The 23,789-nt window shown below is 47.2% G+C and overlaps 2 protein-coding genes across 2 annotated transcripts; both read right to left on the bottom strand.

The window, feature by feature from the left end:
* Window positions 1–16: 16 nt before the first annotated feature.
* Window positions 17–5,735, bottom strand: irf3 (interferon regulatory factor 3). The gene is made up of 11 exons (XM_076759408.1): window positions 5,542–5,735; window positions 4,284–4,450; window positions 3,998–4,169; window positions 3,231–3,304; window positions 3,073–3,133; window positions 2,909–2,974; window positions 2,543–2,788; window positions 2,243–2,333; window positions 1,569–1,855; window positions 1,347–1,465; window positions 17–860 (listed from the first exon to the last, which is right to left on the bottom strand). The coding sequence occupies exons 2-11, from the start codon at window positions 4,446–4,448 to the stop codon at window positions 747–749; spliced, it is 1,395 nt and encodes a 464-aa protein (XP_076615523.1). The 5' UTR covers window positions 4,449–4,450; window positions 5,542–5,735; the 3' UTR covers window positions 17–746.
* An 805-nt stretch (window positions 5,736–6,540) lies between these two features.
* Window positions 6,541–23,447, bottom strand: prr12a (proline rich 12a). Its single transcript, XM_076759296.1, has 15 exons — window positions 23,223–23,447; window positions 21,244–21,401; window positions 20,629–20,790; window positions 15,621–20,347; window positions 15,164–15,391; window positions 14,296–14,998; window positions 11,595–12,076; window positions 11,147–11,263; window positions 10,825–10,958; window positions 10,047–10,504; window positions 9,786–9,905; window positions 9,223–9,320; window positions 8,651–8,782; window positions 8,107–8,202; window positions 6,541–7,917 (listed from the first exon to the last, which is right to left on the bottom strand). Exons 1-15 carry the CDS (start codon window positions 23,303–23,305, stop codon window positions 7,783–7,785), a joined length of 7,833 nt encoding a protein of 2,610 aa, XP_076615411.1. The 5' UTR covers window positions 23,306–23,447; the 3' UTR covers window positions 6,541–7,782.
* Window positions 23,448–23,789: the final 342 nt, after the last annotated feature.

Genomic DNA, 23,789 nt, shown 5'->3' on the forward strand with positions numbered 1-23,789 from the left:
AGACTGATTCCAGATGCTCTGATCACACCTGGACTGTTAAATCTGGCAGTTGAGTTCAAGGCTTTACTGTTATTTTTATTTAGTGGAGGTTTTGCATATTGTTCCAGTAACATGACGCTAAGAGTGAAACTTCTTTATTTGATTATACATGTTGCGACATGTAGGAATTCATTCATTCATTATCACTTTTATTGTGACACATTACCTTCAAAGAAATGAACAAATAAGATCATTAACAGGCTGACATGACTGACAGCTTCCTGATGACGTTGAACACTGAGGGAAATCTGCTGTTTTGTTTAGTAAAAAACAGAAGTGCACTTGCATCAGCATGAACACGTTAACTCGCAGGGGCAGAATGGAGAAGGATTGGAATTTTATTTTTTTCTTGAAAGCAGCAGAAGAAACAGTAGCACCAGTAATATCACTGATGTAAGAGAGATCCAATCAAATCATGTCATTATTTTAGGTAAAAAAAATTCAATTCATTTTAAAGCGGATATTTCTGTTTAAATATGGTCCAAGTTGCAATTTAAATACATTTGCTTTGTTCTTTTATGCAGTACCAGCAAATCCACCACTAGAACAATCTAGAACAATCATTAACAGTGTTATTACCTGTTCTATTTTGTGTAGAATAAAGATATAAAACATGTAAACATTATTATTTCTGAGATGCTTTTCTCAAGGTCAAAGATCACAAAAAAAAGGGTAAACAGTGACTTTCTTCAGCACAGCAAAGCGTGTCAGCACATCTCCATCATCTCCTCCAGCGACATCTGCAGCTCCACAGACTGCAGGGAGGAGGCGCCGCCTCCAACAGCCATATTCTTCAGTAACTCCATTGAAGTCAGTACCACCTGAGACAAAAAAAAAAAAAAGAGCAGAAGGCAGATGCAGTGACAAGAATGACTCGTGTGAGCTGGCAAACGTGAGCTTGACAGAAGCCATGCAACTGGAGAAAGCTGGAGCAGTGAGACGTGTCAAGCTGGCTTCCTTTAAAGTTTTGTATAAGCTTTTCTCAGCGTGCGCTCCTCCGTGGAGGCTCGGGGGCAGAAAAACCTTTGTACGCCAGAGGAATCAGCTGTCACCACTGGTATTCAGGCTTTGTTCCCTCAGAGCTATTAATCAATACTGAGACAAAATTGCCTCTTGAAAAGTGCTGCTGACTGCAGCTCCCTTGAGTGGGCAATTTTGGCGGTTTGATCACTCATGAAATTTGATAGAGGTGTGTGCAGCGGGGGGAAAAAAAAAAAAAACCTTCTCTGCCAAACTGATATACTGCTTTAAGGTCTTTGAGAGCACAACACTGTCTGTGAGTTTTAATAATTTAAAGGTTCCTTCACCTCCACTGTGACGAGTTTCTTCTCCCAAGGCCTGTTGTCTGGATCTGGCCACTTCTCACCGAGGCAGAAGAACAGGGAGCAGGGAGGGCAGTCTCTCCCGTCGATGAAGTCCAATATTCCTGGAGGGACGATCAATCAGTCAGCACATACACGCCACAAGGTACAGCGCATGTATTCACAGGTACGCTAATAAAAAGCTGCGTAATGATTCCTTCCACCCACCTCGCAAGAAGTCCTTGAACAGGTACAGCGGCTGAGGATGCAGTTTAGAAACCTCTTGGGGCTGTCTGCTCCGGTCAAATTTGGAGAAGCTCCAAAATGCTTTGCTTTCGCCCCGCCGCTGGCCGTAGACCACGTGACCGGACACCCTCAAGTCCAAACCCACCAGCTTGCTCAGAATGCGTTGGGTCAGATTGACCTGGGTTTGATCCAGCATGACTCCAGGACTCGGCAGAGAGACCAGGGACAGGCCTGACTCTGGATCCAACGCTGTCCCGACGAGTTCAGGGCTAATGTGAAGACAGGATTAATTTATTGGGCTTTAAGTTGAACAGCAGGTTGGAAGCCTGGAAAAAGCACTGAGAATGCTTAAGGAATAGTTTGGCATTTTGGCTTTAGAGGGGTTAATGAGCACATTTTGTTACTTTTGGACAGAGCCAGGCTAGCTGTTTCCCCCCGTTTCCAGTCTTTATGCTAAGCTAAGCTAACCGTCTCCTGGCTCCAGCCACATACATACATGAGAGTGGTGTCAATCTTCCCATGTCTTTCACTCTTTGTGAGAAAGAACAGCAAATTTCCCAAAACACCAACTATTTTTTCAATCTGAAGCTAAACTGGGGATAATGAGCAGTTTGCCGGACACGTTTCCTCTGATGAAAGCTCCATTTTGATGTTACCTGTAGACGAAACGGACTCCAGCTTCATTCTCAACCAGCTGCTCCGACACCTTCACCCCTCTGTAGTACACTGATATCCTGAACTGAGTCTCTGACGATTCACAAAGAGGAGAAGTGTGTGAGAAAAAAAGCATTCACCAGCTTCACTCTCAACTGTATCCCTGCTTAAAATACCTTATTGAAGTGACTCTTGTTTATCATTATTATTCATATTGACAGGTCACCTTGTTTAATTGTATTCCACCATAACAGTTTGTGAGGGGAGGCATTTCATTTTTACAGCAGCACCCATCAACTTACTGAAATTATCTCCATCCCTGGTCTTGTTCATGGTATGTAGGAACTGCTCCGCCAACTGCCCACCACAGACCCCTCCCACGGTTCCCTCCATTGGAAGTGCCGGTTGCTCAGGCAACCCAGCTTCACCGACTGCACCCTCAAACGTTACTGGATACTGCTGTTGCCCAGGCAACGCACATCCACCAATCACAACTGGGTTTTGGAGCTGCTGTTGCTCGGGAGGAGGCTCAAAGGCTGCAGTGCCCTCTGTGGAAAAGTTTGAGAAACTGAAAAACTATTTTCGAGGAAAAGTACCTCAGATACTCTTGTTTTCTGCTCACACTGCAGCAGTGAGGAGGAAATGATGAGCAGAGCTGACAGGTCTACCTGTTTCAGGGCCGATGTTCAGTCCCTTGAGACACTCCTGGAGGATATCCTGGTTGACAGAGGAATCTGCAGGCACATATTGATCAGCAGTGATTCCACATCGCTCACTATCAAATTAAGGATTTGACCAATTCAGCTTCTGGGATAGAGAGAGGCTCGTTTACCTGAAAACACGGCTTCTTCTGGAAGATACAGACAGTCGTCAAAGCACGAGATCACCTGGCTCTAAATGATCACAAAACACACATCTGAATGAGTTCATATGCAGTTATATAAAAACACAGCATTTACATTCTACTTCCCGTGTCCCTGCAAGTCTTACTTCTTGTGTAGGAGGGCCAATATGCTCAAACATATCAGGGTCATCTTGGTCCTGAGATCCAGCAGAAGAGTTCGCTTTGAGAGTGAAAGCAAAGAGCTCAGTTATAATTTGCTGCTTACTATCTTTTAATCATTTATTCTCCTCAGAAACACCCCTTTAATCTTATAATCCCCTCTGCAAATGGCATTGACTTGCACGCTTTGCATCTGCATACCGCCTTGGCAAATCTCAGCCACAGGAGCACAAATCCGGACATAAACATATGCAAAATGGCAGGTAAGTGACGTGAAGGTAAGAGGTGATCTGATGTGTGTGCTGCGTGTGGCCACACTGACAGAAAGGTGCTTTATCATATCACACGCACACGTAACCCACACGTGAGAACAGATCAGCAGCATCTGTGACGAATTTACTGCATTATCTGATTTTTGTATTTATCTAATTTGCAATCCTCAACAGCAGAGTGATGATGCCTCCCCCCCCCCCCTTCCTGGGATTAAAGTTAAGATACACAAGCTGAATAATTTTGCATGAATAAAACTGCAAGAGAAATGAAGCGTGCGTTTGGATCCTGCCAGCCAGAGAACACTGTGTTTTGTATTATTTGTGCATTTTTAATGCCAGGTGCCAATGAATACACGTCATTAATTATTTATTTTTTTTGTACATCAGAGGAAACAGTCCCCCTCTTTTTTTAACTTGCCTGGTATCCACTAAAATAAAGGACCATATGGTGACTGTCTATGGACGCCCGGGTGGGTCCTCACCTCCTGATCCTGACTCATCTGGCCAGTGAAACACTTTATGGGGGTTAGCTGAGTCGTTCTTGTTGTCAGAGACCAGTTTGAAGCCTTTGGCTCGGAGGGCGCTGCGGAAGTTCCTCTTCCAGACCGAGGGGTCTCCCTGAGCCCGGCCGTTGCCACTCACCTCTGCCCAGGCCTGCAGGGAGGAAACAGTCACTACACTACAGACACCAAGTTATGTCAAATTCATATTCATGACTACTTTGTCCTGCACTTCCACTGACGCTTCTAAACTGTGCATGACAATTACTTTAAATATGAGAATGTCGGTGTCAGAGGAGTCCTGTCTTAAAGCATGTTTCCACGGGATGGAGAACTCCGTTCGCTCCGGGTTTGTCCACTGGACACCAGGATACCTGCTGCTGTCAACGTGGGCCCGCAGCCACGGGATGAGCAGTGGTTTGGAATGAGACATTTCTGCAAGAGCAAGAAAACAATGTCACATCAACAGAGCCGCTGCATTGGTTTGCTGTCATATACAATACGTCAGGGCTGAGCCTTTCCACTGAACAGCAGCGTGGTTCCCAGATCATCCAGACAAATCACCATCCAGCCTGCTCTGCACTGCGAGCAACAGCGGAGCAGAATCAGAGGAAAAGACTGCATAATTGTGGTGCAACAATTTTTCATCAATAAAAGCAGCTGAGCCAGGCTGAATGTTTAATCACCACAATTATTCATGTGTATTTACAGATGTGTATTAATTATCACAATTTCCAGGTCCATCTATGTTATTTTTGCGTATAGATGGCGCTATTTAGTCATCTAACAACCGGATTCGTGTAGGAAAAAGAGCCATCGACAAATATTAGCATTAGTAGCATAAGAAAAAGGGAGTAAACACAGTAAAAAGCAACTTGCATGTTTGAATTAACTGTTCATTAAAGTGTAGAATCTATTTCTAAAAGACCCCGATGCAAGCACAGTTTACTGAAATGAGGGAATCTTTCGTCACAGCCACTAAATTATGGGAGGATTAAAACTAAATCAATAACAATAAGGCATACACTGAGCATCACCAGCCTGACCTCTGCTGTGCTCCAGTGCAGCTGCAAAAATCTGCTTCTGTGAGCGATTTCTGACATGCAAAAAAGAGGAAGCAGGAGAAGATGAGGTCAGATATGTTCAGCCCTCAGGACCAAAATACTCCAGAGTGAGTTAGAAAAACAAAACTGCACAGTTTCACCTAAAAACACTGTTATTGTTACAGTAAAATGTGTTGAAGCATGAAAAGTAAAAGTACTCAGTATTTCATGTATAGCTGCGTTTAAAGTTGAAAAGGATATAAAGTCACATACAGTGGAAATACTTGGATGCCGTAGTACGTAAAGCGTATATAATATAGAGTATCGTTACTTTCTTCCCGTGTACAGATGCAGTATCGTTAAATATCCCTCTACCTGTGAGATCACATGTGACAGAGGAGCTGCACAAACAGCAGCTGGTTCTTGTTGTTGTTGTTGTTGTTAATAAATTCACAGCAGATCACAGCTGATGACTGAACTCACGTGAAATGAGTCAACAAAGATGACGGCTTCCACACGAGCGAGGGGTCCAGGGTCAACGAGGCCGAGGCGTGACGCGGTACGGCGGCTCCGGGTCGGTCGTGCGGCTGGCAGACAGACCGTCGCTCCGTCCGGGCTGCTCATTCCTTAAATACGGCGCAGAGAGCAGGGGCTTTCGGGCCGCCCGAGGTTTTCTCAGGAAACTCCCAGACGTCAGTTTCGTTTTCCAAAAGTGACGTCACACGAGTTTGATACCAGCCGGACCCGCTAGGTGGGGTCACGCACGCACACACGCGCGCGCGCGCACAAGCACACACGTTTATATTTCTGGACACTGGAGTGTTTAGAGTGGTGGAGGAAGTATTCAGATACTTTACTAAAGTACTAATAGCACACTGTAAAAAATAAAAATAAATAAATACAGTTACAAGTCTTGCATTGAAGAACTTGGGTGAAAGTGTGTGAGTGCAATCAAAATGTACAAAAGCATAAAAAGTATTCGTGCAGAAAAAGGGCTGTGTTACTGTTACAGCATTTTATATGATGAGATTAGATTCTGAACAATCAGTGTGAAAACACCTTTCAGCTGTCAAACGGCACATAAAAGGAGGAACAACACACGAAATGCATGTTTGTGTGAAGGGGGACTTTATTCTAACTTTGACCCCAAAAATCACATCTTAAGCCCCAAACAGCCTTTTGAATAACTGAGGACCATCCAAAATGTCTAAAAAGTCAAAATGTCCTCACAAAGATGGATGAAAAAGAGCACACACATACAGTAACCAGCCGTGGACCCACTGACAGGTGAAGTGAATGGCAAAGATCATGGTCTGATGGAACACCTCGGGTCCTGGGACTCTTGCCACCTTGATCCGCATCCACATGAATGGTCCCCGTTGCAGAGCTGCCTCGGGGGCACGAGGGGGATCTGGACAATATCAGTCAGGCGGTTTTAATGTTTCGGCTGCTCGGTGTTCACTGCTGGGAAATGAAACACCGTTTGTTCTTTGCAGATTTTATTTGTTTCTCAAATACAGGAGAGTTAATGTACAGAAGGACAAAGAATTTCATCAAGAACTGTACAATATTTACACGCTTTTTTTTCCTTTTTTATGGAAAATTAGATTGTTTTCAAAATAAGTCATAGTATGCACAAACATCAAAATGATAAAAATGAAATGACTATTTCCTCTTTAAATATTACTTATTTATACTCCTTCTTCCCACACGGGAAATGGATAGTTTACTTATTTTTCTTTGCACCTGCATGACTGATGATTGAACTGAAGCACAACAATGTTAAGTTTCAAATAAATTTTCCCATTCTTTTTTTCTTTTCTTCCTTTTGTTTTTTTTTCTTTTTTTTTGTTGTTGTTATTTTACACCCACTGCGTTCCACCCAAGGTTTCTGTTCTGTTGCGACGTCTGTTCTTTTGTATAGAGGGGGAAGACGGCTTGGATATGTGGGTTACGGTTGTATACTGAACCTGTGGGAAATAAAAAGGTATTTAAAATGTCAGGGCAGCAATCCAGCGCTCGTGAGAGTTTAAGTTAAAAACCTCATCATATAAATAATAAAAATGTGTTTATATATTATCACACAGCGGACTGGTGCTGCCCTTCACACGGCACAGGATGAGAGCGAGAGAGAGAGCGTTTATTATCACATTTCATGTTTCTAACCGTGGACGAGTCCATGTTCACGCTGCTCACGGCACACTCTACACGCAGTTTAAAAAGCATTCTCACCCTCTTCCACTCTTTTCAAAAGCCAACAGCGGATGTTAGTCTTCAAAAAATAATTTATGTAAAAACTAAGTGGTAATAGTATCTCTTTGAACTATTGTCTTTATGACACACAGTTAACAAGACGTCAGTGGCTCCTCCGTCGACTTGGCGTTGCGGCTCCTCGTCTTTGTCCTTCCGCCTCACGCTGCTCCCTTTTTTCACCGACGGTCGATTCCCTCTTTGACCCGCCGGTGACCCCTGAACCGGTGGGGTCCCCTCCTTCTCACAAAGTAAGACATTTCTTTAGTCATTGATCAACAACAAGAAAAAGAACAGAGGCCAGTGTCCAAGGTCACATGAACAGACCCCCTCGTGTTTGTCAGGGCCTTAAAAATTCATCCTCAGATCTTAGAGATTTGAAGAGGGTCTGGGGGCTGTACAGTAGGATCCTTCTCTTTCCATTTTTTGTATTTTTTTTTTTAAAAATCCTCCCGCTCTCTTTTCGCGGTCGCCTCAGGCTTTGGTGCTGAGCGTGAGCAGCTCGATGAAGGAGCTGAAGAGGGTGTCCAGCCAGCTCTGGTTGGCCATGCACTGCTGCACCACTTCCTCTTGGCCCGGGTCCTCAGCTGCCTGCTCAATGGTGTTGGTCTGGGAAAGCAGCACGGAAACACAGGCTATTGTGATGCATATAAATGCTATGAGCAGCTACATGCTAAAGCACTACACTTTCAAGCATGCTTGCAGTGACAGCTGGAGCTCCAAAATGAAAAGATCTTGTCAATAAACTTCCCGAACGTGACTCGAGCGTATACCAGATCTGGAAACGTGCTTGCTTACCTCTTTCTTGCACTGTAAGAAGGTGTGGTATTTATAGTGATGCAGGGAGTGGTAGAGACTGTAGATCCGATATGAATCGGCTGACAGTTTAAGGTCCTAAAGGGACAAAAAAGAAAAGAAATCCGATTAGGAATCGGTCGATCTTATCAACTTCAATGGAGAGGAAAAACAGCCACGGTGAGAATAACTCTCTCAGTTCTGTATAAGACAGAGTGAAAGTGGAGCAGGTTTGGAAACTTGCAGCAGGTGTTGGGGGGGAAGCTGGTACTGTTTTGTCCTCTCTGCTCCCGGCTTTTTACAGGCAATGCTTAATTTTGTTGTTGCTGTGGTTTCAGCGTCTCACCGAAACCAAGAAGAATCCCCTGATTACAGGCTGAAAATCTCTCACGATGGTCCACAGAGGTCCTGACAGTGCATGAATGTCACACAAGTCGAATAAAAGGAGAAAGGGGAGCGATGCTGTAAGGGTATTGCAGCTCCTTTAAAATACATTAAATTATCTATTAGGAGCCCACTGAGGTTCTAATCACACACACGCACCTACCTGTGGTTTAGGCAGGGTCTTTTTGACTCTGTTGAGGGTCTTGCGGTTGTAAGCATCCCCGCTTAGCCGCACCCTCACCACTCCTGAGTCCAGGGGGTCCACAATGATCTGAGGGTAAGCATGCAGGACCTCCTGACAGGAAAGAGGCAGAAAAAGGAAGATCTAGGTCATAAATCTGTCCGTTATTGTTTCAAATGATCATTTAGGGTGTGAAATGGTTTACAACGTCAAGCTAAGCGGCTAATCCTCAAGCCTGAGAAACTGGAAACCGCAATCGCTTGACATGTTTGCACGATAGATGACTGAAATGATAAATTAATTATTGTAAATCAACTTTGTTTTTCATGACTAGCCAATTAATCCACTGTTTGTTTCAGCGTGGAATCTATTATAATGACAGAGCTTATAAATGAGGCTAGTGTTGTTCTGATGGAGCACCATTTAGCATCAGATTTTACAGAATAAAAAAAACAGTTTCAATCTAAATGAAGGAAAAACAGCAATGCAAGATAAAAACTGAAATGTTGTTTCAGTCATGAAGGACAGAGAGAGAGAGAGAGAGGACAGATTACCTGGTGCTGAGAGCTCATGCTGACTCTCCTCAACAACCTCCTCTTCTGTTCGCTGAGGATGCTGTCAATCTTCCTCATCGGTGGGAGGTAAAGCTCATCTGGTGGCCAATCAAGGTGGAGGAAGTTTCATTAGTCATCATTCATGTAGCTGCCAATCATTTTAATACCAAGGGCAGATTCAAAGCAGCTCTGCTGGCTGCTGATCTGTCAGCATTCCCGGGGCTTCCCTTCAGCCTGTCACACCTTGTTTATTTGGATTTCCAAAACCATTAAAAGATTCATCTCGATACGCTACAGAATTCTCTAACAATTCCGCTGCGTCTTGTCAGTGGTGGTGATGTTTATTCAACCCGCCTGAACTGCACACCGCAACACCAACAAAATGCCTCAATGCAGACATTTAAGCTGCAGAAACATGCTGCCAGGCAGGCAGGTCTGGTTAGGTTAGAGACATCTTCTCACACAATACAGGGCTTCTACTTCGGTCTCCTACATGTCAGTTGATTTTTAAAGGAAGCTTAAATTGTCAACATGCTGAGGAGGCAGTGCGTGCTGCTTCTCACCGTCTGTGTCCTCCAGGGCCTGGATCATGTCGGGGTCCAGGGCCGTGCTGACCAGCATCTCCACGTAGCTCCTGAACATCTCCCTCATGGCACGGTTGTTCACGCCGCCTTTCACTGGCACTGAGTGGACGAAAACCGGAGTTTCAAACTGCACACAGCTTATCTTCTACCATGGTACGTGACATAAAGACCAACTGCTCTCTTATTATGGCCTCAAGTAAGAAAGGAAATTTCAATACAAGGATCAAAATGGCATCTCACTTTCATTCTCGCTAGCTGCCTCGTCCGATGAGTCGGAGTCAGACGATGAAGGTATTTCCTTCAGCCACTTCTTCCTCTTCTTGGGCGGTGGCTCTGCCTTCACTTTGGCTGGCTTGGACTTGGGTGGGCGCTCAGCCTTTTCCTTCTCCTTCCTCTCCACTGCTTTCTTCTCCTCCTTCGCTCTACCTCGTTCTGCTGCCGCCGCACGTTTCTCCGCTTTCTCCTGCTGCAGCTGCACTCGCTTCTCCGGCTCTCTGTCTTTCTCCTTCTCCTTAGCTTTGAGCACAGCAGCTGACGCCTCCTTCTTCTCCCGTGGTTCTTTTGTTGATGCGGTTGACGTTCTTGTTTTCTCCCTCTGTTCGCGCTGGACTGGTGGAGCCACTCTCTCCTCCTTCTCAGCTACTCTTGGTGGCACCTGGCTGGCAGGAGGGGAAGCCATTTTGGGGAGGGACTGGCGTCTGTGACACATTAAAAAAAATAGTTTTAGACATGCAACAACTTGAGTTTAATGTATAAATACTGCCAAAAATGTATAGGTGGGGTTCCGTCAACAAAGGCCCCTACACCTTCACCCACATCATAGTGGCTACATATTCCCGGCCCTATGACTCTAAACTTGGACTCCTGGCTCTCAACCGGGAGCTCTTCTCCCAGGCCTGGCCCTGGGGGGGGGGGGGGCAAGTATTCCCTCACGTGGGCAAGGTAACTCTATCCCGACTAAATCAAACAAGCCTCAGTTCAACAGGAATAAGACTTTCGATATGGTAAACACTGGTACCTGAGAGCAGGTGTGGCTCTGCGCCAAGGTCTCCGAGAGCAGACTCTGACATAGTCCTTCTTGTTGACGTTCTCCAGAAACTTGACATAGATTCGCTGGTATCGCCTCTTGGCATCTCCAAAGTAGCCAAGATACTGAGCCAGAAACAGGTTACAAAGAGTCAATTGTACAATCTCACAACTTTCAGTGCCATTACATTGACAGATAGTCTGTATACATCCATCACAGCATATACTAGAGTATTTTTATCAAATGCTACGATGCAGCAGTGAAAAGAATCCAAACCAATGTGACTGTCTGCAGGTGTTGTTAGATCACTCACATTGCTCGTGGCGCAGAACTGTCTCTGTCCATCTTTGATCTCCGGGCTGAACTTCTGCAGCAAGGCCTTCTGCACCCTCCAGATGGGTGGAGGCTCACGGCCCGTCTGCAGGGCCAGCTGTGCCCACACACACATGACACACAGGTAAGTCTCTGGAACTTGGCAGCTACTGAAGGATTCAAGTCTCAACTCATTTTACTCATTAAAAAAGGAGCACAAAGTGGCTGTCCCCAATGATTTTTCCTTGGATGTAATCATCTTAATCTCACTCTATTTTTAGCCTGCACCAACACCTACATATCAATGCAATGATTTAGTTAAAATAATTTATTCAGTTTGTTGCCTCATAACCTTTTTTTCTATTTTTGGCCAAACAAAGTGCTTTGTGATTATTCACCTACCAATAACACACACACACACACACACAGAGACACACTCTAACAAATACCTTAAGAGTTCGAATGTCTTCCACCCGCACCACAAACTCGTCCCTCTCTCTGAAGATGCCCTCCCCTCCACTCTCGCTCTCATCCTCCTCACTCTCTCCAGCAATGGCAGCATCTTCTTGCTTCTGGGCAAGATGCAGGGAGGTGATCTTAGGAGGTGGGGGCTCTTCAGGAGAGGCGGGGGACTCTGGAGATGGCATGGGAGACTCTTTCTGCGGTGAAGGTGGGGGAGGAGGGGAAGTCGGAGGGGGAGTGGCCGGCTGAGGGAGAGTGGCGGGTGGTGGAGGTGGTGGAGAGGGGGATGTGGGAGCGACAGGGCTCGGGGGCTGGGAATTCTCCTGTTGTTCTTCTGGCGGAGGTAGGGGTGAGGGGAGCGAGAGGGGAGGGAGGGGGGAGTGAGAAGGAGAGGAGGATGAGGCGGGAGATGGTGGGACAGAGGGGGGTTCAGGAGTTGCTGGTGCTGGAGGAATCTCAGGGAGGGGCGCTGGAAGGAAAGAGGGGCACGATTAAAGTTACAGTAAATTTTCCATATTAATTTACCACAATGGCAAAACAGCCACAAGAATTTAATCAAATATTTAAAGATCACCTCCACACATCTTAAGTCGTACATAACAATTCCACAAGATATGAATACGCAAATATCTTTCATTTTACAAGTGCTGCTTCACAAGATGTCTCCAATTCACTGTTAAGTCCTTGTAGTGCCGGGCGGTATACCGATTCACACCAAATACCGATGCATATTTTTGTTATGAGTTTTAATATACCGCCATACCGGTGTATTTCATTACCCAACGTTCGGAACGCTGCGCCGCGCGACACTGTTTCAGATGGGACGCTTTTCAATGTTGCACTTCTAAACACGCATTGTGCCAGGCATGGTAAGGGTATACTGTAGTGCTGCATTATGGTGAAGATGGATGGGATACACATTGAAAAGTTCCGAAACCGAAGCTGCAGAACTAACAGAACATGACGATACAGAAGAACTTGTGCCAAAAAGAGGAGCTGTGTCTGTTGTTTGGAGGCTTTTTGGTTTCAAAAAATCCGACGTCGACCAAACAAACATTTCAAGCAAATGTTGTCGGGCAAAAATTGTCGCCGGAGGCGGCAACACCCGCAATTTGCTCCACCACCTTAGCGGCAAGCATGTCTCACTAAACATAATTAATACAGCAAGAAATTATATGCGCATGTAACAAAAAAGTAAAAAGGAACTTATGTCCACTTTAGAGCGTCTGCTCATTTCACCACCTCACGCAAACCACACAAGCTTGACATCATATGAAAGCAGAGTCCGCTGCGCTGATTACGAAGATGTCTGCCTCCTCACTGTGCGACGGAAGCTCGGCGAGCTAGCAGCCAAGGAGATAAAGCATGTCTTACCTTTGCTGTTTTGTGGTCAAAAGTTATATTCCAGCTCGAAAAAACGCTGCTAATGTCTGTTCATATGACTCTGTGTTAGTTTGAGATCAATCACGAAGGTCCTGGTTGTTTACATAAGGAGGAGGGGGTTTCTAGAGTGGGGGGAGTACATCTTCATGCGATATACTATCTCTGGGATTACTTCCTTCTGGATCGTCATTGGTGTTACTATGGTGAATTTGGGGGCTGCCCCTCGATTCTCTTGACTCTGACTGGTTGACAGAGGTGTCGATCATCAAAATTGACCAATTGGTTGGTGAGACATGGGCCGGTGTAAGTGCGCTGTTACTTTCACCGCTCCGTCTCATTTACACATGAATTAGCAGAGCGCTCACAGACTCTGTTGACCAGCCCGAGGTGTTATTTTACTGTTTTATTTGCATTTCTTCCTTTTATGAGAGAAAAGAACAATAGCAATCAGAGAAAAAGGCTGAAAAGGTGTTTTCAACAAAGGAGTTTCTCCGTAAGCTTGAACGAGATAAGGGTACTCTGCCCAGATGCGCCAAATGAGCGACTGGACATGCCTGTGTTAAAACATCTGTAAAACTGCTCAGGTTCATTTTGTTAGCACGTATTTTTGCACAGCTACTCATCAGATATCAATTTATTAATTCCTAGATAAATTTGGCTACTATCCCATGATTTAAAGGTGGTTTTCTCTCTCTCTCTCTCTCTCTCTCTCTATATATATATATATATATATATATATATATATTTAGCGGAGATAATAATGTTAATTTTCTAATGCCTTCCAAATGAAAGAAAAAAAATACCCTCATATACCATGAAACCTATACCATGATATACATTTATGGTCATACCGCCCAGCACTAAGTCCTTGTTTGTGTTGTTTGTACACTGGCTTCAGGTTGCCACACCACACTTGTATATGCAGAACATTGGACCAGGACTGGCTTCCAAACTAGTTGTGGTGTCACAAATCATGGCCACCTCTTAAAATCAGATTTTCAATGAGCACAGAGAAAATGTACACTTTCAGCGGATGAATGCAAAAACAGCCTCCTAGTGTCAAACTCTGCACATACATCATCTACACAGTGAAGCTCAGACATTCAACTGGAGGAAGAAGAAAAACACATTTTCGACTGGAGGGGGGATTTTAGTAACAAATGCATAATGGGACATTTTACTAGACTAGAAATAAAGCAATAGCTCAGCCTGACAGGAAAATATTAATTTTCTTAAGCCGAGCTGCACAAAAATCAATGTGCCAATGGGACATGAGATGAATAAAAAGCTAACTCCCAGCCTTACCGTCAAGATTAGGGGCACCCAGGGTTTCCAGCTGGGGTTCTCTCTCCTCTATGATATCACTCTCTTCATCCCCTCCTGTGCTCCTCTCCTCCTCATTCTCCTCTTCCTCCTCCTCTTTGCTCTCATCCATGTCTCCATCTTCTGGCTGGAGAACATCAGGTTCACTGGATGGGGGCAGGGCATGAGGGGTATGCATGGTGGGCTGTGGGCTAAGCGTGGGGGGCTGCAGTGTGGGAGTAAGTGGGGACTGAGCAGGCTGAGGCTGCGGCTGGGGAGGTGGAGGAGACAGGGGAGGCTGGATGTTTGAGGTTAGCTGAGGAGTGTCATACAGAGCAGAAATGGCTGAGGAGATGCTCTTCTGGAGGTCCTGGTTCTTTCCGACGGAGTCTTCCTCATCAGAGGAGAACGACGGCAAGGTCTCCAGGTTCCTCTTCAGCTCATCTTCCAAGCGCTTGGGGCTGGAGCAGTTCCCCAGAGCCAGACCCCCATTTCCTTCACTGTCCCCAAATGGAGGTGGCGGTGGTGGAGGAGGCGGTGCGGGAGACAGAGGGCGCAGACCACCCGACTTGCAGGGCGAGTTTTCACCATTGTCAGGTTCCATTCCTGGAGAGATGTCCAAGCCTGGAGGTCTTTTCCCTGTCTTGAGGAAGTCCAAGAACGAAGCCACAAAGCCGGCCTTGGATTCAGAGTCCTTCTCATCGCCCTACAAGTCACACAAAAGAAATTTCACTCAATCAAAATCCACCACTGAAGTACTGAACTCCACTACTATCAAGAAAATCAGCTTGAATCAAATCATTTTTAATTCATCTTAATGTTTCTTTTCAGCATTCTTTGCTTGACAAGGATTTAATCCTGTAGCTCTTACCCTGTCCTCCAGCCCCTCCTCATCAACTCCTTCACTCATCATCTGGCTTTTCTGCTTGTTCTTGTCCTGACTTCGGGTGCTGTCAGTGCTGCAGGGCGGTCCAGGACTTAAACCAAGTGAGGGAGCGGAGCCCACTGAGCCATCCGACAAAGCAGGATCCGTGCCAGACAAAGAGTCCGTCCTCAGCAAGGCATCGGAGGAGGACATGGTACCAATCGGTAACTTGATCTGAAACGAAAGAAACAAAACAGTACGATTTAAAGTGATTTTGTCTGAATGTATACACAAGCAGATCCTCACTAATTTAAAGACAGTAAACTACTTGTTTTTTTCTGCTTTTACAAAGACTACACCACCACATTTAACTTCAACAACCAGTGTTTGTTTTTACATTTATAAGTAACACATCAGTACTTAAATGACAGCTTGTTTAAAAATTAGATTGAAAGCCACTGACCTTCAGAGGTGGAATAGGCTCGTGCAGCTGCTGTTGAGGCTGGTGATGGAGCTGCTGTGGCTGCTGCTGATGGAGGTGATGGTGGTGCATCTGATCCTGCTCCTTCCCACTCATTTCCATGTACATATCCTCTCTCCTTCCTCCTCTACCTCGGCTTCCACGGCCCCTGCCCCTACCCCTTCCCTCCACACTGAATCCCCCTCCTACTGTTGTTCCACCCATCTCCCCCATCATCCCTCGTGGAGTGTAAGGCTCAGGCATTGGGCGGATGCGAGGCCTGCCTCTTGGCCTTGGTGGACCCTCTCTCTTGGGTCTAGTGGGCTTTCGGCCCCTCTTCTTGGGTCCATCCTGAGGCAGAAGAGAGTGTGAACCCATAGAGGAATAGCCAGAGGAGTGGTAGAAGTCAATGTCACCCATTAAAGGACTGAGAGATCCACTTCCTCCTCCTCCCTTTCTGCAGCTGGACACCAGGTCTGGCAGTAGGTCTGGGAGCCTGCGGCTATTTAACCGGATGTCAGCTGGCTGGTCGGCTTTATCCTCATCATCTTCAAACTCATATTCTTGAGCATAACTTTTCTTAGGCAGTGTGTTGGGGTCTCGGCGCTCCTTTAACAGGTGGAAAGAGCTGGACTTGAGGAGCTTCTTGGGACGAGATGAGCAGAAAATGGGAGACTGGAGGCCTCCAGAACCAGGTCCTGCACTAGCGCCTCCAGGCCCAGAGGACAGTTTAGCTCCAGAGTTGTTAGGACCAGCAGCATTGGAGCCCATCCCCATAGCTGGGGCCTGGGACTGTATCAATCCTAGCTGTTCAGTGTTGACAGTGGAAGGAAGCTCATGGGTTTTAAGGGAGTCTAAATCCAGAGTCATGGTGTTGTTGCTTGGTTCTTCCAAGCCATGACAGTATGGTTCATAACCCTGATCTCCACCGTGGTGACCCATTATGTCATAGCTGGCTCCACTACTCCCCCCTGCTCCACCTGCACTCTGTCCAGCTTTCATGGAATCCATTCCCTCTTGCCCAGTGTGGCTTTCGTTCATCTCCTCCTGCCCTGGTCCTGCACCTCCAACACAGCTCGACTTGTAGTCCTCTGCACAAAACATATCTTCCATTCCTGGAAAAAAGGAGCGGTCCTCATCCTGAAGCAGGGAGTCTGGGAAGCAGATGGACGTCAGGGGTACAAAGCGGTTACTTTGTTGATTCTGGTCTGCTTTCTCCACTGGGCTGACTGTGTCAAACTGGTGCTGCTCTGAGCGCTGCTGGTCCAGCTGGCCCTGCTGAGGGGTGAGCTGGGATGAGAGTGGCTGCTGTGGGTCAGGCTGAGGCTGGGAGTGAGCTGAGGCAGATGGTGGGGGTATATGGTGAGGGTGAGGTTGGGAGTGAGGGTGGTGAGAGTGGGTTTGTTGGTGCTGAGAGCTGGGGTGCTGCTGTTGTTGCTGCTGCTGCGAGTGGTGCTGTGAAAGATGGTGCATGTGAGATGGCGTGGACAAGCCAATATCGGGCTCAGAGAGGAAAGAGTGGAGTTCAGAGGCAGAGTGTTGCTGTGAGTGGTGGTGGGATGGATGTTGCCTCTGTTGCTGCTCCTGCTGTCTGTGGCGCTCACTGCTACCTCCACTCCTTCCGCCGCTGCCTGCTCCACCGCGTCTGTCCTCTGCAACAGCTACGTCTGTGCTGGAAGTCTGAGAAAGGGAGCGCTCCAGCATGTCCAAGGAAGACACCACTGAGCTTTGTTTAACCTGGCTCTGCTCGTGCTGATGTGGAGGGGGGCCATGGTTGTAGTGAGCCGCGGCCACCTCCATAGCCTGGGACTGGAGTTGAAGCTGGAGCTGGGTGGTTTGGGACTGAGGCTGAGCCTGATGTTTACTTGAGCCAAGTGTCCCACCAGCACTTTCCATTACAGCTTGTTGTTGACTAATAGAGTGCTGCTGTTGGGGGTGAGAGTCCATTTTATGGTGCTGTTGATGTTGTGTATGAGAATCAATTTTGTGGTGCCGCTGATGCTGATGGGAGTCCATCTTCTGGTGCTGTTGATGTTGAGGGTGGGAGTCCATTTTCGGGTGCTGCTGATGTGGTTGGTGGGAGTCCATTTTGTGATGCTGTTGGTGTTGCCGATGAGAGTCCATCTTGTGGTGCTGCTGATGAGGCTCCAGTTTGTTGCGGGTGGTGTGAGACAGGACTGACTGCAGCAGGTGCGGTGGCTGACGAGACTGATCAGTGGGAGAGTCCATGAGGGAGGCAGCAGCTTGAGACTGGGAATGCTGTTGCTGGACTTCTGGTGTTTTCCGAGGATAAGGGATTTCAGCACGCTCCTGTGGCTTCTTTTGGAGCTCCATTTGGGTGTGGGACGGTATCTGTGTATGCGAGGACACGTGCTGACTATGTGAGGAGTGTTGAGGAGCAAGGGAGTGTTGGGTGTATGGATCACCCCGGCCATAGTGGACTACCGAGCCTAGGTTGTCATGGTGATGGAGGTGGGAGTGCACTTGTTCAGCACTGCCTCTCCCTCCGCTGCTCCTGCTGCTTCCAACAGACCTCTCGTTTCTTTGCTGCTGTTGCTGTTGATGATGGTGTTGTTGATGTTGTTGCTGTTGTTTCTTTAGTGACATCTCCAGCTGGTTCTCCAACCCTGAGATGGACCCTGCAGACCCTGCATTACCTACTCCAGCAGCAGATGTGGCACTGTGAGTACGTATGACACTCTGGGGATGGTATCTTTCCTCAGAGGTCTTACCCATGTCATAGCTCAGGCCTTTGCCGGAGTCAGTGGTTGGGGGCACTGACTGGGGCTGAGGCTGTGTTTGCGACGTCTGTTGGGGTTGTTGTTGTGGGTGGTGATGAGCAGCCTGAGGAGCAGGACTTGCCTGGGCTTGCAGCAGGTGCTGGATCAAAAACTCGTCGTCGTCATCTACTTCCTCTTGAGATCTCTGGGTGCCCACTCCTAGCATGGAAGTGTCGGCCTTTGTTTTGGTGGAGGTGGAATGATAGGACTGAGGTTGGGAGCTCGGGCCTCTGGTATCGGGGTAACCCTGTGGGGAGGCTAGGAAGGTGGGGGAGAGAACTGAGGAAATATATTTATTAGAACCTGCACCCCCTGGAGATTGTGTGGGGCAGGAGGGCACTGGGGAATGCAACCCTGGACGGATGATGCCTGAGTTGCCTGATGGAGAGGGGCTAGAGTCTGGAATATGATAAGACCCTCCACCACTACCGCCCCCACCTCTCTCACTGGTCATACTATTTCCCGCTCCTCCTCCTGACCCAGAGTTCCCACTTCCTGTGCCACTACTGCTTCCTCCCCCAGATGCTCCACTACCTGATGAACCACTTGACCTTAAAAGGGCAGGGGAGTGACCTGGGGCTCCGTAGCCTAGTGACGGGCTTCCAGCTCCTCCCAGAGAGGATGGAAGTGATCCATAAGCAGAGTCAGCTCCATATATATCAGTGGAGTATGACTGGCTTCGCCCCCCTAAACTCCCATAGCCTTTCCCACCCGTACCTGAGCTCAGGTCTTGGGCTTGTGGTGAACTGAAGCCTCCATAGGACTGAGCCAGGTGGGAAGTAGGTGGCTGATTAGGGGAATATGACTGTGTCTGTTGTTGGGGTGGGGTCTGGCCAGTAAGAGCAGAAGTGGGGGTCTTCACTGGGGGCACAGGAGAACCATAGCCTGAGAGGCAGGATTTGGGGAGAGACTGGGGGGCTGAGGTGGAGGTGGCAGGCGGCTGCTGCTGCTGAGGGGCTGGGGGAGGAGGAGCTGGCTGAGGGGGTGGCTGTTGCCTGGAAGGGGCTGCACTGGAGCTGGAGGTGGGGATTGAGTTGGAGGGATGAGCCCCAGAGGTGGCAGAAGAAGATGAGGAGGAAGAGGAGGTAGAGGACGCAGAGGGGGGTGTGTGAGGAGTTCTTGAAGATGACGCTGAACTGGCAGAAGAATAGCCACTGCTGGAACTGCTTTTGGTACCTTTCCCAGCTGAGGAAGAAGATGAGGAGGAGGAGGAGGAGGAATAGGGAGGCTGGATGATTGGCCGATACTGTTCAGTGCGAGAGGTGGGCTTGTGATCAGATGAGGGGCTCTGGTCACCCAAGGGACTGCAAGAAAGACCAGCATGCCTGTGGTGTGTGGCAATCTGCTGGTACCCCGCCCCTCCACAGCTGAGGTAGTGCTGAAGGGAGTGGGCAGCAGAAGATGAGAGCTGTGACTGAGCTGGCGTTGGCCGCTGGTAGTGCTTGATTACGCTGTCCTGCCGGGGCACAGCCCGTTCCTGAGCCGAATTAGACTGGGACTGGGACTGAGGTTGGGGTTGGGCTGAGGAAAAGACTGATGCATTGTACAGCTGGGACGACTGGTCTTGGAGCTGTGATGACAGCAGGTTGAACTGATGTGACTGCAGGTGCCTGGCAGAGGACGCCTGGGCTGATGTGGCACTCGTGGGATCCTGGCTGCCCCTATAGGCAGCTGCAGCAGCGCCCTGCGAGGACAGGAGTCTATCAAAACCCAGGCTAGACTGGGAAGGGGCCTTGATGTGTAGTAGGGGGTCATGTGGAGAGAGCAGGCCATTGGATGTGGGACTAAACGTCGGCGTGTCCTGGAGGGAAAGGGAGGCGGCAGGGAAAGAGCGGCTGGAGAAGGATGCTGGATGCTGATAGGCTGAGAGGGCTGAGGAGGAAGGGAAGGAGCCAGAGCCAGGAAGGGCTCCAGAGATGAAGAGTTCAGGAGGAGCAGGTGTGTGCATCGCTGTTAGGAAAAAGGAAGACATATTGCAAAATTACTCAGAATTCATCAAGTTCTCATTTAAATTATGAAATAATAAAAGCAAAAACACTATTTATAAAGTATTCATGAGTAAGAAAATGGACAAGTGCAATAAAATGTGTACATTTTATATGAAAGCACTTATATAGCAACATCGTCAGAATAATAATGCAGCCAAACATTGTGAGGTTCTTTAAATGTCATATTGACTGTGGGGCCTGTTTGAATGTCAACACATGAGGGAAGATCTAACACAGCCCCACCTGTCTGCCAGGATGGTGTGCGAAACTGGGAGAGAAGGGAGGAAGCGGAGGGTGGAGGCTGGGGACCCCGGGACTCCAGGGCTGAGATCAGATTCATGACGGATGCGTCGGGGGCAGAGGGGCTGGCATGGTGCAGACCAGTGTCAAAGAGCCCCGACAGACCTTTTGGGAGGAAAGACAAAGCGATGAAAAGACTGCAAATACTAACAGCCACTCGCAGAGATGTTGATGAAATCTTCGTGCATAATCAGAATAAACAATATACAGGATTTTAGAATCTAGTTTAATCTCTAAAAATAGAGTTTATTTAGCGAGGCTTCAGTCCCACATACCGATTCCAATCAGTACGTCAGTAGTCTTAAGTGCAACTATAAGTAAATCAACCCCTGTTGCTGAAAAGCCCTTGAGATATCAGCAAACTGTATGAGAATGAATGCTTTGACTACAGGCCTTTCCTGAAATCAGGCTTTCACATCTCGGGCTTCAGCTCAATTGAGCTATAATGTGCACATTTTTCAATGACAATAATCTATCAGGGCTTGCAAGGAGAGACACAATAATTCATTGCCAGGGCCCCTTATGGTGGTGACATGGAAGGTATGACATTTATCTCACCCAAACTCCGTCCAGCTGCTCCCCAAGCCCCGCCTTGGCCAGAGCTCCCTGGGTGGTGATTGGTGGCATAGCCCTGCAGAGGGTGTGGGGTGGCGTAGGCTTGTCGGTGAAGGAGCTCAGACTCAGGGTGGGATGATCTGGAACTCCCATATACAAGACTACAGAGGAAGGGGAGTGGGGGATTGTGAAGTGTCATTAATTTCAGAGTACATTTACATAAAATTAATCTGTTCCCAAAATGTGACCCTTGAGAAAAGACTGTCTAGGCTTGGGGTCATTTTCACAATACACCAAGAAGGACATGCAAGTAAATTGCTTTTCAATTAAAAATCAACACATCAGGCTGTTCATTTGTTTGGTGTCCACATGTAACTTCTCAACAGTGAGACCCAAAACCCCTGAGGAATCTGATTTATATGTTCAGCTGAAATCTTTCCGATCAATATCGAAATGATCCATGGCTGAATTAAAAACTTGGGCACTATAAACAAAGTGTATTACAGTGGATGCAAATCTGTCAAACCAGCACTATAAGTGGCATGCAAAAATTATGGGATATTTAATTTGCAATTATTATAACAAACCCACGAGACCCAACCACAATATAATTTAGAAATGCACAGACTCAGTAAGCATCTTATTGAGCACTGAGGACTTGCCAGTTGCAGAACTTTGCGTTACCACAGGCAGATGAAATGCGTGGCTGGCTGGCTGGCCGGCCAGATAACATGCTAGCATTTCTGCTGTTGGTAGCACCGCCTAGCAGCAATGCACAGCAGCTAAGGTAGAAATGCAGACACTAGGCCCAAACTGGAAGGCCAGTCATTTACGTGTAAATAAGCCATCAGCATCGAATGTGCAGACTTAAGCCAAGTGATAAAAATACAGTTTCCTCCGTTTATGCATAAGACAAACGACTCATTTGTCTGCGGCCATTGATTATGTTAATGTAGCTAACAGCTGGATCGTGCAAGTCGACGCAAATGCATGCTAAGCTGCATGCAAACACCAGCAACTGGACAGATTTGTTTAGCCAAATATCACTTCCCATATGTGCATAGTGGTTGTCGAGTGTGATCAGGTAGCCAACTCTGGGTCAAAATATCTCAAATAATGTGCAGCTCGGTGAGAGGCAACAGTGGTTGCGTGCACAGGCCTCAACTGACTTCCATGCAACAGAGCGCTAGCTCTCAGGCTAACTAAAGCTAAAAGGCAGAGCTATCCTGCACAGTGCAGGCGATTTTCATCATCTTGTAAATTAACCCAGGGCTTTTTGATTTTAGGGAAACCGTAAACTGCAAGTCTGATGCAGTGAAAATTACATATTCCACAATTTAATTATGCAAATGAACATAAACCATCCAAAACCCAACACCGATTATCTAGATCACGCTTGGGCGAAATGCATTAGAAATCTCAGTTGTAGGAGCATGGCACCATCCCCACCTCAACATCTTTATTTCCTATTTTCCTTAACATGTAGCCATTTATAGAGTGTTTCATTGAACGTGTCTTCCCGGTTAGTATGTATCAGTTCATCTTGTTGATGTCTGTCAGGGGGGCTGCTGTGAGGGGGTTTGCTGCGTCTGCACTCTTCGCAGTTCCTATCAATCCAGTGAATTTATCTATCAGGGTCTGTGTCCAGGCCTGCACACAGGGAACAATAATTCCTATGGATGCTCCAGACATACCCCCACCTCCAACCCGCTAGGTCCACCTAAAACCTACGTCTGTCAATCACACGATTCATATCCCCAACCTTTCCTTTCTCCACCCCGCCCACCCCCACGACACGCACACTGCTCCATTCCTGTTTATAATATTATTACTATGCAACTGTTTGGATGACAATGCACTCCACATAATGGCAAGGCATGGCACTATATATGAACCCAATGGCGACAATTTGTTTACATGGGCCACACCGTGCCCTGCAAAGTACCAGTGATGCATGCACATTGTCTGAATCCAATGCATACCTTGCTTTTGCCGATCTCTCGTAACTCCATCCTGCTCCTGCGCCCAAATCGCCGAATCCTGTTCCCGGGTAATTTCTATCCATTTATGTGTTGTACAATGTGTGCGATGAGGACGAAAGCAACGAGCACGTCGCAGAGCAGATCACGGAAAAAAAATCCAGTCTTTCCCGTTCTCGGTTTCAGGCTATTTTCCCCGGTTTCATAAGCAAGTCCTCAGGAGTGGAAAACAGCATATTGAAAGAGAAATGGAGGGGAGGAGGAGAAAGCTGGATGAAAAAAGAGGGGGGTCTACGGGGTTATAATCCAACCACCTCCAAAAAAAGCCAGCCTTTCTCCTTTTCCTACGCCTTTCACATTTATCATTTCCACGAATGCAAATGCAGTCCAAAATCAGTCTCGGTCATGATGAAGATGCCGCGGATTCGGCCGGTGATGGGCGAATTGCTGATAAACATTTGATTTGAATGCGTCCTTTTTCACCGTATCTCCTCCCCTTTCTTTAGGCTAGTCTTTGCTACGATGCTAGCACCAGAAAAAGATTGCAATCGACGGGCCACGTTGGTACCA

This window comes from Chaetodon auriga, chromosome 20, assembly GCF_051107435.1.
Source record: "Chaetodon auriga isolate fChaAug3 chromosome 20, fChaAug3.hap1, whole genome shotgun sequence".
Lineage (NCBI taxonomy): Eukaryota > Metazoa > Chordata > Actinopteri > Chaetodontiformes > Chaetodontidae > Chaetodon > Chaetodon auriga.

Coding starts and splice junctions, on each gene's coding strand:
- irf3 (XM_076759408.1), bottom strand. CDS start 4,448: ATGTCTCATTCCAAACCACTGCTCATCCCGTGGCTGCGGGCCCACGTT. Junction 3,305..3,997: donor AGATGAGTCAGGATCAGGAG/GTGAGGACCCAC, acceptor TCACTCTCAAAG/CGAACTCTTCTGCTGGATCT. Junction 3,134..3,230: donor TTGGCCCTCCTACACAAGAA/GTAAGACTTGCA, acceptor GTGATCATTTAG/AGCCAGGTGATCTCGTGCTT.
- prr12a (XM_076759296.1), bottom strand. CDS start 23,305: ATGGATAGAAATTACCCGGGAACAGGATTCGGCGATTTGGGCGCAGGA. Junction 11,264..11,594: donor AAGACATTCGAACTCTTAAG/GTATTTGTTAGA, acceptor GTGTGGGCACAG/CTGGCCCTGCAGACGGGCCG. Junction 9,906..10,046: donor GGCAGCTAGCGAGAATGAAA/GTGAGATGCCAT, acceptor TCGTCCACTCAG/TGCCAGTGAAAGGCGGCGTG.